General features: G+C 39.8%; 1 protein-coding gene across 2 annotated transcripts in view; it reads left to right on the top strand.

Moving 5' to 3' along the window:
- CWC22 (CWC22 spliceosome associated protein homolog) overlaps positions 1-18272 on the top strand; it is a 213556-nt gene extending 195284 nt beyond the window's left edge. Inside the window, exons 16-20 of one of the 2 annotated variants that reach the window (XM_029605913.1) lie at positions 105-232; positions 10236-10337; positions 12024-12205; positions 14472-14550; positions 17573-17709. In XM_029605913.1, coding sequence (XP_029461773.1) covers positions 105-232; positions 10236-10337; positions 12024-12205; positions 14472-14548 — 489 coding nt within the window. In that variant the 3' untranslated portion in view covers positions 14549-14550; positions 17573-17709. Of the gene's footprint in view, positions 1-104; positions 233-10235; positions 10338-12023; positions 12206-14471; positions 14551-17572 lie in introns of both variants that reach the window. The other variant, XM_029605912.1, reaches the window with a different exon arrangement.
- Positions 18273-18516: the final 244 nt, after the last annotated feature.

Here is an 18516-nt window from a genome sequence, read left to right as displayed (position 1 = left end):
AGAGCTGACAGTATTTTCAGGTTGAACTCTAGAATTTGGCCTTTTCTCTTAGTAAATGTAATTTACTGAAGTATGGAGTAAATGTGTATGTTTCATAATTGTAGGTTCTTGAATGCATAATATTGAGTGAAGAAACCACCACATCATCCAGTAGAATTTTTGTCAAAATATTCTTCCAAGAGCTTTGTGAATATATGGGACTTCCTAAACTTAATGCCAGACTAAAGGATGAGTAAGTTGAAATTTCTTACCTTGCATACGTTTATTTAGGGATTGGCTCCTGACTTATTGGCAGCTCTGATGATTTTTGGATTGTTACAAAGAAAGTATATTGGGGTTTCCAAGTTTGAAGTGGGGGTGCAGGGGCCAGCAATCTCACTTACTGTGAGCGCCCTAAATACATTTGGAGGCATTTTCAGGCAAGCCTTCCCTTTGAGCCTCATATTAGCTGTGAATGTTGGAGAGTCCTTTATGGTAGTCCGAGGAACAGTGCGGCGGGGCAGGGGTGATGAAGTATATAAAATATAATTATGCTTAATAGACCAATATTAACTTTGGACTTTTAGGAGTATAGAAAATTAAATGTAAAAGCTTTGATAAAACAATTCAGAACATAAGAATGTCTTATATTAAACAAGTGATCTCATTTATCAGCTGTCCTCTAGTTATCTGTATATATTTCATAAGTAGATGAGATTCAGCCACCTAATTTTTCAGCTGGGTTTCTACAGTGAACAAAAAATTATTTCACAGGTTCCTATCCATTTTCAAATCAATATTTAAAAGTTTAATTTTCATATTGTTTGCCAGAATGTTGATGTTTGTTGTTAAGAGCAATATTACTTTTTCCTGTCTGGTTGCATGACAGTCTCCTCAAGGGTTGAAAGTATTTTGCATTAGAGGCTATATGCTTCCATGCAGCAGACCCAAGTTTGATTCCTAGATCTCGCTCCTCTCAGTTCAGCAGAGGCTGGGGATGCCCTGGAAGCAGCGTTAATGAAACCCAGGGTGGAGGGCATACCAGCCATTACTCACGACTTACTGGGTGGTTCCAAAGTAAATTTAGGCCATTTCCAGTAGATCTGTGGTCTTTCAGACAGAACTGTCACTATAATAGCTGGACTAGATGGGATGGAAGGAAAGGAGGAAAAAGAAAGGAACACAAATTGCAGAAAATCCTGGCAACCTGCAAATGAAGGCTCTTAGAGCCATGGCCTCATTTGGAGAAGGTTCCAATGAAAATAGAAATTTTCTAGGAAAAGGAAGAAGCTGCCAGGCAAACATAACAATAAAAACACTTAACTTTGTCCCCACAACATTAAGGTGTTTGTATACATCTTCTAACCAAACCACCTTTCAGGCATTATTGCTTATATAGAAATGACCGCAGAAAAGGACCAAATGGTCCATCCAGTCTACCCAGCAATCCTATGGTAGCATTAGATGCGCCATATACGTGTCCCCCTTAATGGTAGCATCTGCCACACCATACAAGTCACCCCCATACTTAGTTTCCCAAATCGTCAAAGTCAGGGCCCTTGTTGGTTGCTGTCTGAGTTCAATTCCCCAATACCTCTTGCTGGTGAAGCAGAGAGCAATAATGGAGTTGCATCAAAAGTATGAAGGCCTATTGGTTAAGTAACCGCCAGACCAGCAAGTTACCCCCTTGTACTCTTTTCCTCATTTCCATCATCTAGCCTTTAGGGATACACAGTGTTTATCCCATGTCCCTTTGAAATCCTTTACCATTTTTGTCTTCACCACCTCCTCTAGAAGGGCATTCCAGGCATCCACCACCCACTCCGTTAAGAAATATTTCCTGACGTTGATTCTGAGTCATCCTCCCTGGAGTTTCAATTCGTGACCCCTAGTTTTACTGACTTTTTTCGAACAGAGAAGGTTTGTCAATTGTGCATCATTAAAACCTTTCAGGTATCTGAAGATCTGTATCATATCTTCCCTGCATCTCCTCTCCTTGAGGTCATTTGATGGAGACCCTCCACCATTTTTGTTGCCCTTCTCTGGACCTTCTCTGTCCCTTTTGAGATACGATCTCCAGAACTGAACACAATACTCCAGGTGAAGCCTCACCAAGGACCTGTACAAGGGGATCATCACCTCCTTTTTCTTACAGGTTATTCCTCTGTCTATGAAGCCTAGCATTCTTCTGGCTTTAGCTATTTGCCTTATCACATTGCTTTGCCATCTTTAGATCGCTAGACACTATCACCCCAAGGTCCCTGTCTTGCTGCATACACAACAGCCCTTCATTCCTCATCACATACAACTCTTGGATTACCACACCCCAAATGCATGACTGCACTTCTTGGCATTGAATCCCAGCTGCCATATCTTCGACCACTCTTCAAGCTTCCTTATTTCACTTCTCATTCTCTCTACTTCTTCCAGCTTGTCCACTCTGTTGCAGATTTTAGTATCATCTGCAAAAAGACAAACTTTACCTTCTATCCCTTCTGCAATGTCACTCACAAAGATATTGAACAGGACTGGTCCCAACACCGATCTTTGCAGCACTCCACTTAACACTGTCCTCTCTTCAGAGTAGGTTCAATTTACTATCATTCGCTGCCTTCTATCTGTCAATCAGTTTGTAATCCACACCACCACCTTGCACTTATTCCCAAGCTTCTCATTTTATATATAAGCCTTCTATGCGGGACCGAACCAAAAGCTTTGCTGAAATCCAAGTAGATGACATCAAACGCTCTTCCTCGATTCAATTCTTTTGTCACCCAATCAAAAAAATTGATCAGATTAGTCTGACAGGACCTTCCCCTGGTGAATCCATGCTGCCTTGGGCCCAACTATCCTCCTGAATGTAGATGGTTCATTATCCTTTCCTTCGGCAGAGTCTCCATTAATTTTCCCATCACTGAGGTGAGGCTAACCAGCCTGTAGTTTCCAGCCTCCTCTCTGCTCCCACTCTTGTGAAGTTGGACCACCACTGCTCTTCTCCAATCACTCAGCACCATACCATTTCCAGGGATGTATTGAGCAGGTCGTGCAGCAGACCCACCAGAACATCTCTGATCTCCCTCAGTATCCTGGGATAAATCTCATCAGGCCCCCATATCTTTGTCCATTGTCAGTTTTCTCAGCTCTTCCCATACATTCTCTTCTACTCCACCTCCATCCACTGTCTTATCTAGCGACAGTCCTTCTCCAGGGTCTTCCTTAGTGAACACAGAACTGAAGTATTTGTTTAATATTTCCGCCATTTCTTTGTTTCTCTCCACACATTGATCCTTTTCACCTTTAATTTCACTATACTACTTTGGACCTTTCTCTGATGTATCTGAAAAATGTTTTGTCACCTTGCTTTACCTCTTTGGCAATCCTTTCTTCTGCCTGACTTTTTGCTTTCTTGATTACTTTCTTAGTCTCCTTCAGTTTCACCAGATATTCTTCCCGGTATTCCTCTTTTTGGGATCCTTTATATTTCCTGAATGCTGTTCTTTTTTATTTGATTTTATCAGCCACCTCCTTTGAGAACCATATAGATTTCTTATTTCTCTTGCTTTTGTTTACTTTTCTAACATATAGATTTGTTGCCTTTGTAATCGTTCCTTTTAGTTTGGCCCACTGTTCTTCCACCTCATTCATTTTCTCCCAGTCTTCTAGTTCTACCTCCAGGTCCATTTTAACAAAGTCCAAATTTTGAAATTCAAAAGTTGGGTCTTCGTGTGACTTCTCTGTATCCTATTTGCGATAACTCCCTCCCTTGTGGGTTCTATTACCATTTGTTTGAACAGAGCCCCTTGCAGGGCATCCAGTATCTCTCTACTTCTGTCAGATTGCGCAGACGTTATTCTCCAGTCTACATCTGGCAGATTAAAATCTCCAGAAATCAAAACTTCTCCCTTCTTTCCCACCTTTTGGATGTCTTCAACCAGATCTCTGTCTAGTTCTTCTGTTTGAGTTGAAGGCCTGTATACCACTCCAGTAAAAATAGATGCACCATTATCTTTTTAGGATGGCCCATAATGCTGCTTCTTTACCCCACATTCCTTGCAGTTCAGTTGCTTGGAATTTTATTTTTGACATAAAAAGCCAATCCTCTCCCTTTTCTGTCCTTTCTGTCCTTCCTTAACAAGTTATAGCCTGGTATTGCCATACCCCAATCATGTGAATCCATGAACCATGTCTCCGTAATAGCAATGTCTAAATCCACCTCCACAATTAGGGCTTGCAGGTCTGGGATTTTATTGCCCAGACTAATGGCATTTGTGCTCATAGCTTTCTAGCTTCTCTCCTTGAGGTTACTGATCTTCTTGGACTTCTTTTCTACCTTATTCAGCTGACTTTTGTTACCCTTTCACCCATTTTCTTGAGATTTGGGGGGGTGACATTCCAATTTCCATCTGCCATCCCATCATCTAGTTTAAATGCCTTATGGCACAGGATTTGAATTTATCTATTAGGATTATTTTTCCTGCTGCAGACAGATGTAAGCCATCTTTGACATAGAGCCTTTTACTGTTCCATACATGGCCCCAGCCTCCAATATATCCCAACCTTTCTTCCTTACACCAAGTTTTGAGCCATGCATTGAAGTTCTCTATATGACTTAACCTATCTTTCCCTTTTTCATGAACAGGCAATAGACTTCACCATGTGACTAATCTGCTTCGCCAGTGTCTGGAAATCTCTGAACCGATTAAGCTGATGATCCTGGAAGGCTTTTAACTATAGTATTTCCCTCAAAAAGCGTTCCCATATTAATGACTCTGATGACTGTCACCCAGCACAATGAGCTTATTCTTATGTTTTTTGGTTGCATAATTGAATTTTTGCGTGATTTGGGTTTCTTCACTCCCTTCAGATACCACTTCAATCTCCATCGCTAAGCTTCTTCCTTATTTAAGACAGAGAAGGCGTTTTTTACTTGTGTCACTTGAAAGAGTGTGTGTCTCAGTCTCACAGTTGCTGTTCTACCAGAGCCCGGTGTAATCCATTTTTTCTTGGGTTCCTGTACGTTCTGTATTAGTGGGGTGGGTGGGGGACATGTGGGCTGTACATTTGTGAAGAATGGGTGTCTTTGGATCACAAGTCTTATTCTGCCTGAGCCCACTGTAAACCACTTTTTTCTGGGCCTTTGAATTTTCTGTGGTAATAGGGAAACAATTCCTGAATTATGTAAAGTAGGTGAGGATTTGTTGGTGGTTTTGGATACTTCCTTTATTGCAGCTAATTCAGCCTTAAGGTGAGCCAACTCTTTTTTCAGGGCAGAGAGATTTGAACAAATGGGACAAGCCCTCAATTTCCAGATGATTTGCCACAAGATAAAAGCTCCACAATTGTTACACTGGATAGTCCTCATTTTACTCATTTGATTTGATAGAGAACACCTAAAGACTTACCAGACTAGCAAATTGTCTGGTTACCAATTATTATTCCAGCCAAACTATAATACAAGAACAAACCCTGGGGTGCGTGGGTAGAGGGGGAGGGTGGGAGGGAATTAAACAGTTGGTATTAGCTACTTTAGCTTATAGGGAGCTATAGGGATTTTGTAGGATCCTCTGTTTAGTTAACGTGAGGTGTGTGTGTGTGTGTGTATGTATGTATGTGTGTGTGTATATGTATATATATATATATATATATATATATATATATATATATATATATATATAATTTATTTATTTATTTTTGTTTCTAATTCCTCGCTTTTCACACTGCCCTTCAGTACAGCAGCCCAAGAAATCCTCTAAGACACCCCCATAATGCAAACACAGAGAACTTTTAGTTATATTCCAAAAATATCAGGCAGTAATATCAGATGCTTAGCTTTGGCGCTGGCAGCTCTTGTGGACAGGAACTTTCCAGTAAGCACACTGCCACTAGACTATCTGCCTGCTATTGGCCTAGAAACAGCCTCTCCCCCAGATATGCTGCTTGCTGTTAGGTAAGCAGAATGAGTACAATTTTCAAAGCCCTTTACCCAGGTAAACTGAAGTGTCAAACTTGCCCATACTCAATCCAGCTAAAAGTATATGTAGGCTTTCATAGCACAAATACTTTTAATCATGTTAAAAAGAGGCATTCCCAGGTCCTGCCTGCTGGCTCAGTGGCATGCAGAAGGTCCCCAGTTCAGTCTCCTAGATTAGTAAGCCAGTCAGCCCATGAATTTTAAAAATGCTTGAAATGAAAGCCAGCAGAAATACTGTTTGCAGGCTTCAACGAGTTGGATGGCAGGAAGGGGGCCACCTACCACCTTAAAGACAGCTCATTACTTCTTGAGTGGGGCGAGGTGGGAACAGAGGATCATGTTGGGGAAAGCACTGGGCTAGAGAGAAGCTGCTGATGGTGTGTGCCTTGGCAAAGAGCCTGCTATTGCTACATGCTCCTGACCTGATCGGTGATGCTATCAATGCAGCGAGCTTGTGAGAAGAGGGGGTAAAGCTGTGAGAGAATTTGGGGTGAGAGAGAGTGGAAAGAGGGGAAGGGGATGAGAGGCTTCTTCTGGCCTAGATGTCTTCAAGAAGAGGTGAGTTGGGAGATTACAGCATGGAGAAATGAATATGGGAGGTGAAAGAAGGCAAAGGGGAGAGATGGAGCCTCGGAATGAGTTTGAGGGTGGGGGGAGAAGGGAGAAATCAAGTAGTGAGGGAGGGGCTGAGGGGAAAAATGGGATGCTGGAGAATGAATGAGGAACAGAGGGGAGAAATGGAGCACTGGAAAACTGAACTGTTGGGGGGCAGAGATCAGATCAGTGGAAAAAAGGTAAGGCAGGTTGCTAGGAGTGAGAGAAGAGGAGTTGTGAGATAGGGATGGAGGTCACTGGAAGGAGAAAGAAGAAATGGCACTGGGAAGAGGAGAGAAAGAGAATGCCAGGAATTGGTGGGGGGGGGGGGGGGAAATCATAGGAAATAGTTGTAGAGAGGGGCCCCTGCAAGAGGAAAGTGATAAAACACTGGGAGGAATAGACAGAAATGGAGCACTGAGAGGATGAAGCAGGGAGGATCATTGGCAGAAGAAGGCGAGAGAGCGCTAGAATAGGGGAGCAGAGTAGAAGCAGCATTGGGAGGATGGGGTTAGAGATGGAGCAGATAAAATTAGGAGATGCAACTTGAGTGAGAAAATGAGGTTGAGAGATGGAGGAAAAAACAGGGAATTTGCAGAGTGAGAAGTGTAAGACATGGTGAGAGGTGCAGAGGAAGGAGAAAATTGGAGGGAAGAGAGGGATAGCAGTAGAGAAGGGACAAAGATGGTGCCAAGAAGTGAATGTAAGAGGGAGTATAGATGTCAGATAGATGGAAGTGAGAGGAAAAGAAACATAGGAAAGAAGATTCGGTTAGAGGAATCAGAAAAAAAACAAATTGAAAGCTCAATACTGAAAACAGTATGTCTCTCTAAAAGAGAGAAGAAAATATCTGTTACATTGGACTGTGATTTTTGTTCATAAATATTTACATTTTGTATTAGAAATAAAGTTTTTATAACTTTCTAAATACTGAGTTGTCACTATTCTGTTGTACTTGTTTGTTCTTTGTTCCACTGTTTAGCAATTGCTGTAGTTGACTATAGGGAGTAGAACTGTGGGTATACAACTAACTTTTTTTTCTCTCTCCCATACCTGCTTCCCTTTCTGTGGGTTTCTGTTTCAGTTTTTGTCTGTATATTTCTATTTCTAATTTGTGGTCACTTATTTGATATTTGGTGAGAGTCTGTCTGTGTTTTGCATGTGGTGCCTAAGTATCCTGCAAATTGTAGTTTCTGTCTAGGGATCTATAGCAGTCTGGTATGGTTTGTTTTCCCAATCGGTGTATTGGTGGTCTGTCACCTCTTGTGATATTTGCTGTGCTACCTCTTCATAGGTAGGTTTGATGCCGTTTGAGTCTGGGGAGTTAGTGCTGTTATAGTATAGTAAGTTTGCTACACAGGGAGCCAGCAAGCTGACAGCTTGTCTTGCACTCCAAAATCCCTTGCCACATCCTTCACAATATGCATGGTAATGGCTTTGAAAGCTGTACAGCATGCAGAGAAGAGAGAGAGATCGCTTGTGTATGTGTGTTTTGTGTGGGGCGGGGGAGTGTAACATGGAAATATCACTTTGACTTACTTCCTCCTTATTCAGCTTGCCCACTTAAAGACTTCTGAGGCCGTACCCACAGCCAATCAAACCACCATGATGGGTTCTTGCTATCTTTTCATAACTCAAACACTCGCAACACTAGTGTGTGATGGAGGTGGACAAGAAAGGGGAACCTATGAATGGAGGACAGCAGATGAAAGAGGATCCCATAGGGAAATGTTGCGGCAGATAAGAGTCTCGTGCATGGAAGGGGGGAACAGGTGAAAGAAGATCACATGGGGGAGTGAGAGAGGAGCCTACAAGTGGGGGGAAGAGAAGGTAAAGGGGGGATCACATGAGCAGGGGGCAGATGAGGGGAGGGGAGACTGAGAGAGAGGATATTTCAGGTTTTGAGATGGGAGTGATGAGATCATGCAAAATTTAGTATTCCTCAAAGATCAGATAAACTCTAAAGTGTACTGTGAAAATAAAAAAAAGGTTGAGAAGCATTATTTTACAAGAAATAAGATGGAAGTAATGTATTTGTGAAGTAATTTACATTTTAAATACAAAAAATTAAGAAAACTAAGCAGTTCTGTTAATAATTAAAAAAAAAACAAACCCAAACTGATTAATAGTAACAGTAGTAGAATTTGAAATTTCAGAGATTTAAGGTTTGAGATTGGATTTATATTCCACTTTTCAGCACTTCAAAGTGGATTACATTCAGTTTCTGTAGGTATTTCCCTAGCCCCAGAGGATTTACAATCTAAAGCCTAGATTTATCATTTTGCTATAAATTTTGCAAGAATAGTGTCCATGATATTAACAAAAAAAAAAAAAAAAAAAGAGGACGTGGTTAGGGTAATTTTCAAGATACCGCAATGCGTGCTTTTACTGCATTGCATATGTATTTTACCGCAACGTGCATTAAATTTATCGCACCCATGATATTTTCACATTGCAAGCTGAGAAGTGCCCAGATAGGTTTTTGCCACTTTTTGGGCTGCTGCTAGCTAAAGAGAGAGAGAGACACTCTCTATAAGGCTCTTATACAAGTAAACTATTTTATACCATTGTAGGAGAGGCAACTAGGAACTCTGTGGTGGTGGCCTAGGTTTTGAGGGGCAGTTTTACATGAACAGTCAGAGGTACTAACAGCACAGTACACATCAGTGAAGATTTGATGTGATTTGGAGTGAGGAAAGGTACACAAAGATGAGATTTGTACATTGTACTCTTGACCTAGCTTGATAGCAGCTAGATCTCATCTTTGTGTACCTTTCCTCATTCCAAATCGCATCAAATCTTCACTGATGTATGCTATGCTGTTCGTACCTATGACTGTGCATATAAAACTGCCCCCTAAAACAGCCACCACCAAAACCTCACCCCAAGTTAATAGTTGCCCCTCCGACAGTGGTATAATTATTATGTGTGCCTCCCCAGAGTCAGTCTCTCTCTCTCTCTCCTTCTCTCTCTCTCTCCTTCTCTCTCTCTCCTCTCTTCCCTTCTGCCCAAAACAGGATTTTTGATTTTTAGTGCAAATCTTGTTTTGGGCTTAATGCCTGGAAAAAAAGGTGTAGTTATTTCCGGTGTTAAAACCCGCGATAGCGTGCATTGCGCTATCGCACACAAAGCACCCCCTCATTTTAATTTAATCTGCCCAAACTTTTCCCATTTGGGAAAAATTTTAAAATTTGCATAACCATCTCACAATTCGTTATTTATCACAGGCGTTATGGCCCTAACACGATTTGATAAATCGTGCTTGTTTATAGCTGAGGCAATGGGAGGTTAAAGTGACTCCAAAGTCACGAGGAGCAGCAGTGGGATTTTAACTCGGGTTTCCCTGGTTCATAGCCCACTGCTCTAACCACTAGGCTACTCCTCCACATACAATGAAGAATGGGTGGAGAAAGATTAAGAAATTCCTAAATAGTATGGTTAAGCATGAATTGATAAGATAACTTACATTTGTTAATTCTAGAACCCAAAAACTGTCACACTGGAACTGTTTTATGTGCTAGCTCTGTGCTTCTTGTTCTATAGTCTAATGGCTAACATCTGCAAAACATGTGGCAAGTACGTTTGGCCAGAAGGCTAAAACCTCTTTATCTCAGGGTGTGTAAATTGTAGTTCATAAGCCTCATTTACTCTGCTAATTTGAAATGTAATTATTTTGTTTCTCTCTTATTAGAACGCTACAACCTTTCTTTGAAGGTTTGTTACCGCGTGATAACCCAAGAAACACACGATTTGCCATCAACTTCTTCACATCTATTGGTCTTGGAGGACTGACGTGAGCACCTTTTCACCAACTTCTGTTTTCACTGTACGATGCATGCTGACGTATGGAAGAGCATGTAGGCCTGTTAACCCAGTTCGAGCTTTAAGTGACCCCAACCAATTGCTGTTGTTAATTACAGTTTGTTTAGCAATTTATAGGGGGTTTTTTTGTTCATGTTTTAAAAGGAAGACAAACATTGCAAACGGGGTAATTGAAACGGGGTAATTTTAGGATGTCAATATCCTAGGTTCTAACCAAGAAGATTTCTCAGAATCAGAATCTTTATTCTGTTTAAAGTGGTACAGTTAGTGTATTTCTAAAGCACTGCACAAGTTAACTCTCTCACTGCATTGAAATGTGTATATCAAAGAAAGAAGCTAAGCATCCAGAAATGTTCACACATCTCCTGCTTCCTCTTGCTATAAAAGATATTTAAGCTGGCTTGGGTGATATTAAACTTTATCCTGTGGAGATATATTCCTTTGTAATTTTTGCACACTTCTGAATTTCATAGTGTAGAGGATTTTATAATTAAGCAATACTGCACATGGCAACAGGCTTTATCTCAAATAGAAATGGCATTTTTTTAAAAGTGCAAAATCATTAGTTGATTTTCTTCTTTTTTTTTTTTTTTTGAGGGGTGGGGGTTAAATTGCTGCACCAGTGGGTAGATCCAGAGCATTTGCAATCAGCTCTCAGCTGTTTGGTGCTAACATTTTAATTTACTTTAAATCAGTGTTTCGTGATAAGTTTACCACATGTGAAAATGTAACTGGAAATGAATGCCTGGCTGAGTTGTCTGTATTTCATAATCAGCTGAATAGCAGAGGAGACTGCAGGTTTCTGTGAATGAGAACTAGCAGGACTGGTTTCTATAACCTATAGAGTATTTATGGGCCAAGGAATGCTGGTCATTGTACTTGATGAGGAGGTTTTACTACAAAGGGGGTTAATGTTTCAACTTCTGTTTTCAAAGCTATGAGCTCATTTTTCATCTGGAAACAGCAGAAAGTGTGTATCCATTTGACTGCTGAGACAGGATAACTTCCTCATGCAGCAGCTCCTCTGCTGGCCAAAGTGATTGCCATACTAAATTCCCAGTGTAGCACACCTTTATATAGGGCCTCTGGCCTCAAGGTAAAACTAGTAGCCCATCTATGGCCAGAATCCTAAAGTGGGACCTGAACCAGAAAACCTTACAAACTGACATTTTTAACATGGAGAGTAAATGTTTTATCCCTGTTTGTTAACAAACTGACACAGTTGCCAGTTAGACACTTTGATTGGCATAGTATCAGACCATCTTGCTATGCATTATCATATGCATTTGTTTATTGGCAGCAGTGAGAACACTGAAGCCTTTCCCGGTAGAAAATATGCAGCACATAACTTTGTGGAAGCTTCTTTTATATAGTATACTGCTGCTTCTCTTTATTTTTGCAGGAGTGTGGTGGCCTCCATCAGAGCTTTTAGTTTATAAATGTACTCTCTAAATAGAGGTGCACTCCGTAAATTGATAGGTAATGATACAGTTGAGTGTTGCCGATTACTAATGTGCTCAGCTGACAAACCATGTTCAGGAATCTATTGTATCTTTTCTCTGTTAAACTATCTCCATAAGTATACTCAGAATTATCTCAAAGTGATACTCAAAATTAGTTGATTGTTATTAATTTTTAAAAAATTATCTTTGTTCAGGGATGAATTACGTGAACATTTGAAAAATGCACCAAAGATGATCATGACTCAGAAACAAGATGTTGAATCTTCAGATTCTTCATCGGCTTCATCTTCCTCAGATTCAAATGACTCTGATTTGGATAGCAGCTCCAGCTCATCCAGTGAAAATTCCTCCTCCAGCGCCAGCAGCACCAACTCAGGTATTTAACAGATCATAAAGATCTCAAGTAGGAAAACCAGGATTGCAGGCTGTGGTCCCAAGCTATAGCTCGGGGATTTTCCCATAGCTAGGCTTTATCAAATTCAGGTCATAGTTATAGAGGGGTAAAATGGCATATAGCCCGGGGGTGACCACCTCCACTACTCGAGAGCTCAACGAATATGCATAAGATACATGTGTAAGCACTGTCTTCATTGTATACAACTCTATTTCATGCATATTTGTTGTGGATATCCTGAAAAGCTGGCCTGTTTGTGGCTCTCAAGGACTGAAGTTGGCCACCCTTGACATAGCCCCTTTTCATGGTGTATGAAAAATTCTGCCAGTCTTATTGGTCCTAGAGTAAGTTAGGTCCTTTGCAGTTGGCCCAGAGAATTGTGTAATAATCATTCAAGAAGAAATCTTTTGCTTAACTTCTTGTATTTTATTTTCTCTTGTAATATATGACCTAGAGCAATAATTATCCTCTGTGTAATTATCCATAAAAATTGAGTTTTACATTGGGGAATGCTTACAAATAAATTGGCTTTAAATGAACAGTAATTGCAGTTACCTTTTAATTTATTCCTGTATGTCTGTGTTTCATCATTATCAAAGTTGTTTATGCTAACCTACTCCATGTTATGCTTCCTTACACTTCATTTGCTTCTTCAGATGGCTGTGTTGGGTGGTTATAATCTTGGGTTTAGAGCATTATAATCAATGCCATGATAGTAGACTTTAATGTAATAAACACAGGATTGAGCAAGAGAAAGTGGAGGGTCATAAGTATGGAAACCATTAGAGACCAGAGGAATAATACATAGAGATCTGGGATCAGATCAATCTCTTTCGGTTAGAGCCTGATAACCTAATGCATTTCCTCCATTTTTTGTCTGAGATAAGATCTTGATGAATCAAGCTCTTAGTATTCTCTTTAGCAAATCACTTATCTCCTAATATGAAACTATTCACATTGTAAGCTGTTTGAGACAGTGACCTTGAAACCATGTGTTTTACCAGTGCTATATGTAAATACAATTATTCAAGTGCAGATAACTTTCATCATAACAGCATAATGAAATGAATAGGACTTAGTAAAAGTGAATACATTTTGAGCTGGCCTTGTAGCTAAGACCATAGCACTGTGAACTGTGGGACAGCAAACTTTGTTTCAGATCTGCTGTCCTTTGGGATCTTCACTCTTGATTGTGGTGAAAAAAGGAGAGAAGGCAGCTGCTACTATTGTGGTGACCTCTGCCAGATACAAAGAACATTGCTGAAGAATTGTCTTAGGGGAACTTGTGTCAGGGTATTTTACAATAAATAGGAAGGCGGTGTGGTCAGATGGTTAGAGTATTGAACTGTGGCTCTGTTGAAATCTTAGTATATAAAAGTTCAAGGTTCTCCTTTACCACTGTCTCCAGGATCCAGTGGAAACAAGGTAGGTCTCTTAAATAAGGTTTTCCCAGTCAGCAAAAAAAAAAAAAAAAAAGCCCACCGTGAGCCATAACTTGGCAGCTCCTTCATGCACACCTTCCACACTACTCATGTTTCATAAGTTGTCTAAGAGGTTAATAAAATTCTGCAGTTGTTTCAGCATAAGGAGTCTACTTTTTCAATCTAGATTTCTGGGAACAGGATAATATAAAATATGTAGAGAGAGCATAAGGTACAAAATAATGTTCAGTTTGGGAGAAAACATGAGATCAATACTTGTTTTTATTGATTTATAATGCCAGTTAAAATGACCAAATTAGACTGGTTTCTTTTTTGCCTAGCAGCATACGGGAACAAACTCTGATGGTCTTTGTATGTCCTTGTTTGTTTTTCCCTGTGCTGTGAGAAATCTCTCGGGGAACTGGTGCATATTTCTGCTGACAGTGTGGCATGCAGGTTAGCAGGAATGCTGTGCACTGTACATTGTGTTGTTGGTTTTTTTTTTTCTGAAGAGCTTGTCAGATGGCTAACATAACCTTACATTTGACATGGTAATTTAAAATCTTCCTGCCATTGTAGCTCAGTTTAGTTTCTTGAGCACATGGTGCTTCATGTAGCCTGCAAGGGCTGCAACTGATAGCACAGCATGATATTCTGTACTTGGTGAGCTTGCTAGTTTGAGATTAATTTGATTTATTGTATGATTTCAGCAGTGAACTTTTTTTTCCTGTCCTTCCTTATGATGAATAAAGTGATAAATTACATATTGCTGTGATGTGCGGTAACACCGTATTTAGAAATCTTTTTATGTTACTTTCTTTGCACAGCAACTGTTAATATATTGGTGTTCAAGAAAGCATGTATCTACGTCAGTGCCTCCTTTGTACTTCACTGCTATAAATAGAGGTATTTTTGTATACATATAAAAATCAGTGCATTAGTAAGAAAATGATCTCCATCTTTCTGTACAAGTCTCATACAATAAACTTGTGCAACCTAAAAACAGCTTTTGTGGGAAATAATTTCAAATATTTCACTCGGGGACCAACATGATTGAAACCTAAGTAATTCAAGCTGGCAAAATAGATTATGCTTACAGCTGTAAGCATTTAAATTGGCAATTAGTTTCATGGAGAGTAGTCCTAAAGTGCTTGTCTTTAAGATGAAGAACTTGTTGAAAAAGGTGCAAAGGTTTTCTCAATATTTGGACTTTTTTTTTGATCAATCTATTGATTTCTACACACCTACAAAATAGAGCCAATGTATAGAGGATATCTTTTTTTTTTTTAATGTATATACCCTTTTGAGCATATATAACAGAGCATAGGATTTTTTTCTTGTTCATTTTGTTGATATGCACCAATAATCTGGGTTAATTCTGCAGCGTTGAGAGCTATGCTTTGTAACAGTGAATCAGTACAGTGTACAGTACAGACAAAACTAAAAGAAGATTTGTTTGCAAAGAATAAAACAATTCAGTATCATTATCACGTGAGTTACATACATGGCAAAAAAATAAATAAATAAAATGGCTCAGGTCACAGATGTGACCTGAGCCATTTCTGCATTAACACCTGAGCCAGGTGTTAATGCAGAAAAATGCCAGATGGCATATGGAGCTCTGCTGAGCTGGGTGATGGGGGAGGGCATGCATAGTGAGGCTTAGTGCCCAAGCAGCTGATCCCACTGTCTACCATTTCCAACAAACTTTGTGATGATTGGATACTTCTATTTTGTTCATTTCCCATTTAAAAGAAAAGTTGGCAAAGAGCATTTAAGCAGTGCCATTCTACTTGTGCACCTATGTAGCAGGAGGACAGCAGCATGCAGTAACATTGCTAAAACTGAGCTGTGAAACCAGCAAGTAATTTTCTTTCAAAACTTGTATTTGCCAGTTTTCAAGCAAAATGTGCAATACTGAAAATTGGCCTGTAGTTTTGATCAGTTGGGAACATCGCACAAAATAAAACTGTTCAAGATTAAGTTACTACTTTGGTGTCTATTAGCAACAGCAGTAGCCAGAAGAATGACTGCAGGTCACATACCCCTGATAGAGGTGTTTAAAATCATGAGAGGTCTAGAACGGGTAGATGTGAATCAGTTATTTAGTCTTTCAGATAATAGACTAGGGGGCACTCCATGAAGTTAGCATGTGGCACATTTAAAACTAATCGGAGAAAGTTCTTCTTCACTCAACGCACAATTAAACTCTGGAATTTGTTGCCAGAGGATGTGGTTAGTTCAGTTAGTATAGCTGTGTTTAAAAAAGGATTTGATGAGTTCTTGGAGGAGAGGTCCATTACCTGCTATTAATTAAGTTGACTTAGAAAATAGCCACTGCCATTAGCAATGGTAACATGGAATAGACTTAGTTTTTGGGTACTTGCCAGGTTCTTATGGCCTGGATTGGCCACTGTTGGAAACAGGATGCTGGGCTTGATGGACCCTTGGTCTGACCTAGTATGGTTTTAAAAAAAAAAAAAGCTGAAGGCAGAGAAGTGTCTGCTCAGAACTGGAACTTTATTAAAGTATAACGCCAAAGAGACAAGGAAGATCAATGTATATCCAGGAAAAACCACCACTGCTTCTGTTATAGTTTGATACCATGAAAAGCCAGCTCTTTTTTTTTCCTAAAATGAATTGTTCCTTAATTCTGGTCAGTATCATTTACACTTTTGTGTTATTCTTGTCTGTGTCGTCCTACTCTTTTGGGCTTCCAGCTGAATTGAAAGTGGCCTCCTTTTAGCTATAACACCATTGGCCTTTAGTTGTAACTGTCACTCTCCTTACAATCCTCTTGTTACAGTTGTTTGAGTTATCTCTTATCTTGCATACTTTGTTAAATGTAAACCGGTTTGATGTGATCCATGTCATGAAAGCCGGTATAGTAAAAATAATAAATAAATAAAAATAAAATAAAAATAAACTACCCAGGATTTTTTTTCCCTTATTTTAAAATCTACACCCTTTCCATCTGTAATGGCTATTACAGCAGTGCTCATCAGCCACAGACTACAGTCCCCGCTGCAACACAATAAAATAGACCCCAGGTTTGGCCACTAAGTGTTGCCATTAAATAATGGGCTGGAACTTTCTTCTCTCTAAGGTGAGTGAATACTGCCTCTGCAGCATCTCCAGCCCTGGATGGGCCTGTGAACAACAGCCTAGCCCAGAAATCAAACCCAGGGCTTCTACATAGCTGTGGGAAGCAATTATTGCTGAAACACTGGGCCATCCTCATTTCTTTTTTTTTTTTTTCTTTTTTAACAGTGCTTGGACAACACAAGTGGTGAAAAATGTTTGAGCTGTTTTATACTGGCTGTAAGGAGGATCAGTATTTGACTCGGTTATGTAGATTCCTAGCATTAGCAGTTATTTGAGGTGTGGCACATATGGTTTCTGCTTAGGAAATGACAAAGTTAGAGCAGTTTAGTTTTTGCTTCCAAATTCTTTGGTTTAGGACATATTGCAGATAACGATCAGACTTGCTAGATTATTGCAGATAACAAAAATGCCATGTTTCGTGCCACTGGGTTCAGTGTTATCTCGTTGGCTCCATTTCTATCTCTAGGGGACATAGTCCAATAATTTATTGCCATTTGCTGTTGGCCTGGAGGTTTCCCGCAGCAAGGTGGGATCACAAGGAAGCAGAAAGTGGGCAATGCCAGCTTCCTAAATTTTATCCTCAAGGATATCCTTCAGGTGCTTGGTGGCAGATTTAATTTTCTTTTCAACTTTATTAAAGCACCATCTCCTAAAAAGACTTCAGCTGCTTGGAAGTTGAAGATGCTTGCCAAAAGATAGTAACAGATTTGTCTTTAAAAAAAAAAAAAAAAAAAGCTTATTGTTAAATATATTTTATATATGCCTGATTTGAACATGGTTGTATTCTCATTAAACAGACTAGTTATTTGTGCTGCACTTTCAGATGAATATAAAAGAAAAACGAACAGGCAGCAAAGAAAGAAGAAAAGTAAAGAGTCGCATAAAGTATCCAGCAGAAAACGGGCCAGTGAAAGGAAAGAGCCTGAAAACAGAGCCGAGCAGAGGCGGCACAGGAGCAGCAGTGATGGCAGAAGGAAGTCAAGAAAATCAGACCGACATTCTGACTATGCCTCGCATCCCAAAGTTTCTCACCAATCATCTCTTCTATCTCGCTAAAAGATTTATTTTTTTTTTTTTATAAAATTTAAAGAATAAAAAACTATTATATAATTCCTTGACCCCCCTTTACTGCATATGAAGATTTGGGAAGAGTATTTCTTCCCAAAATGGGGGTGCAGTATATTTCCCAGTATGTCAGGTGATTGTTTTGCTCTATGTTTCAGAGAGCTGCCCAGTACCCTGTGGTGTAAATGCAGATGTACATAGTGACTTCCAGCTGGATTTCCAGTTACTTACGGAAATCCTTTTGGGAAATAATGTGTTCATTTTTAAAATACAATTCAATTTTTTGGTATTAATTTGTTTTTAGGCTTTTCCTCATTTTTTGACTTACAGACTTCCATGTGTGCTTAGCCAAAATGTGTGTCTGTATATATTAAAAAGGTGTGTTTTGGACTACAAAATAGAACTTCTTAAGAATAAAAATAATTTCTGTGCTTTACAATTTCTAATAATATATGAGCGAATGGAAGTTGAATGCCTTTAATAACTCAGGCCTAGCAAGAAAAACATACTTAGAGCTCCCAAGCACGTGCTCAAATTAAGCTAAAGGAAGACCCTAAGGGATAGAGTTTAAAAGGCTTACGTGTGTAAATGGCCTTACGTGCGCCGGACCTATTTTCAAAGGCCCGGCCACGCGCAGAGAGCCCCGGAAGGCGTGTAAGTTCCGGGGCTTCGGGGGAGGGGGCGGTGCGGGGTGGGGCGTGT

The sequence above is a fragment of the Rhinatrema bivittatum genome, chromosome 6, assembly GCF_901001135.1.
Source record: "Rhinatrema bivittatum chromosome 6, aRhiBiv1.1, whole genome shotgun sequence".
Taxonomy (NCBI): domain Eukaryota; kingdom Metazoa; phylum Chordata; class Amphibia; order Gymnophiona; family Rhinatrematidae; genus Rhinatrema; species Rhinatrema bivittatum.
Note: the sequence above shows the minus strand (reverse complement) of the source record. Positions and strands in the feature narration are given on the sequence as shown.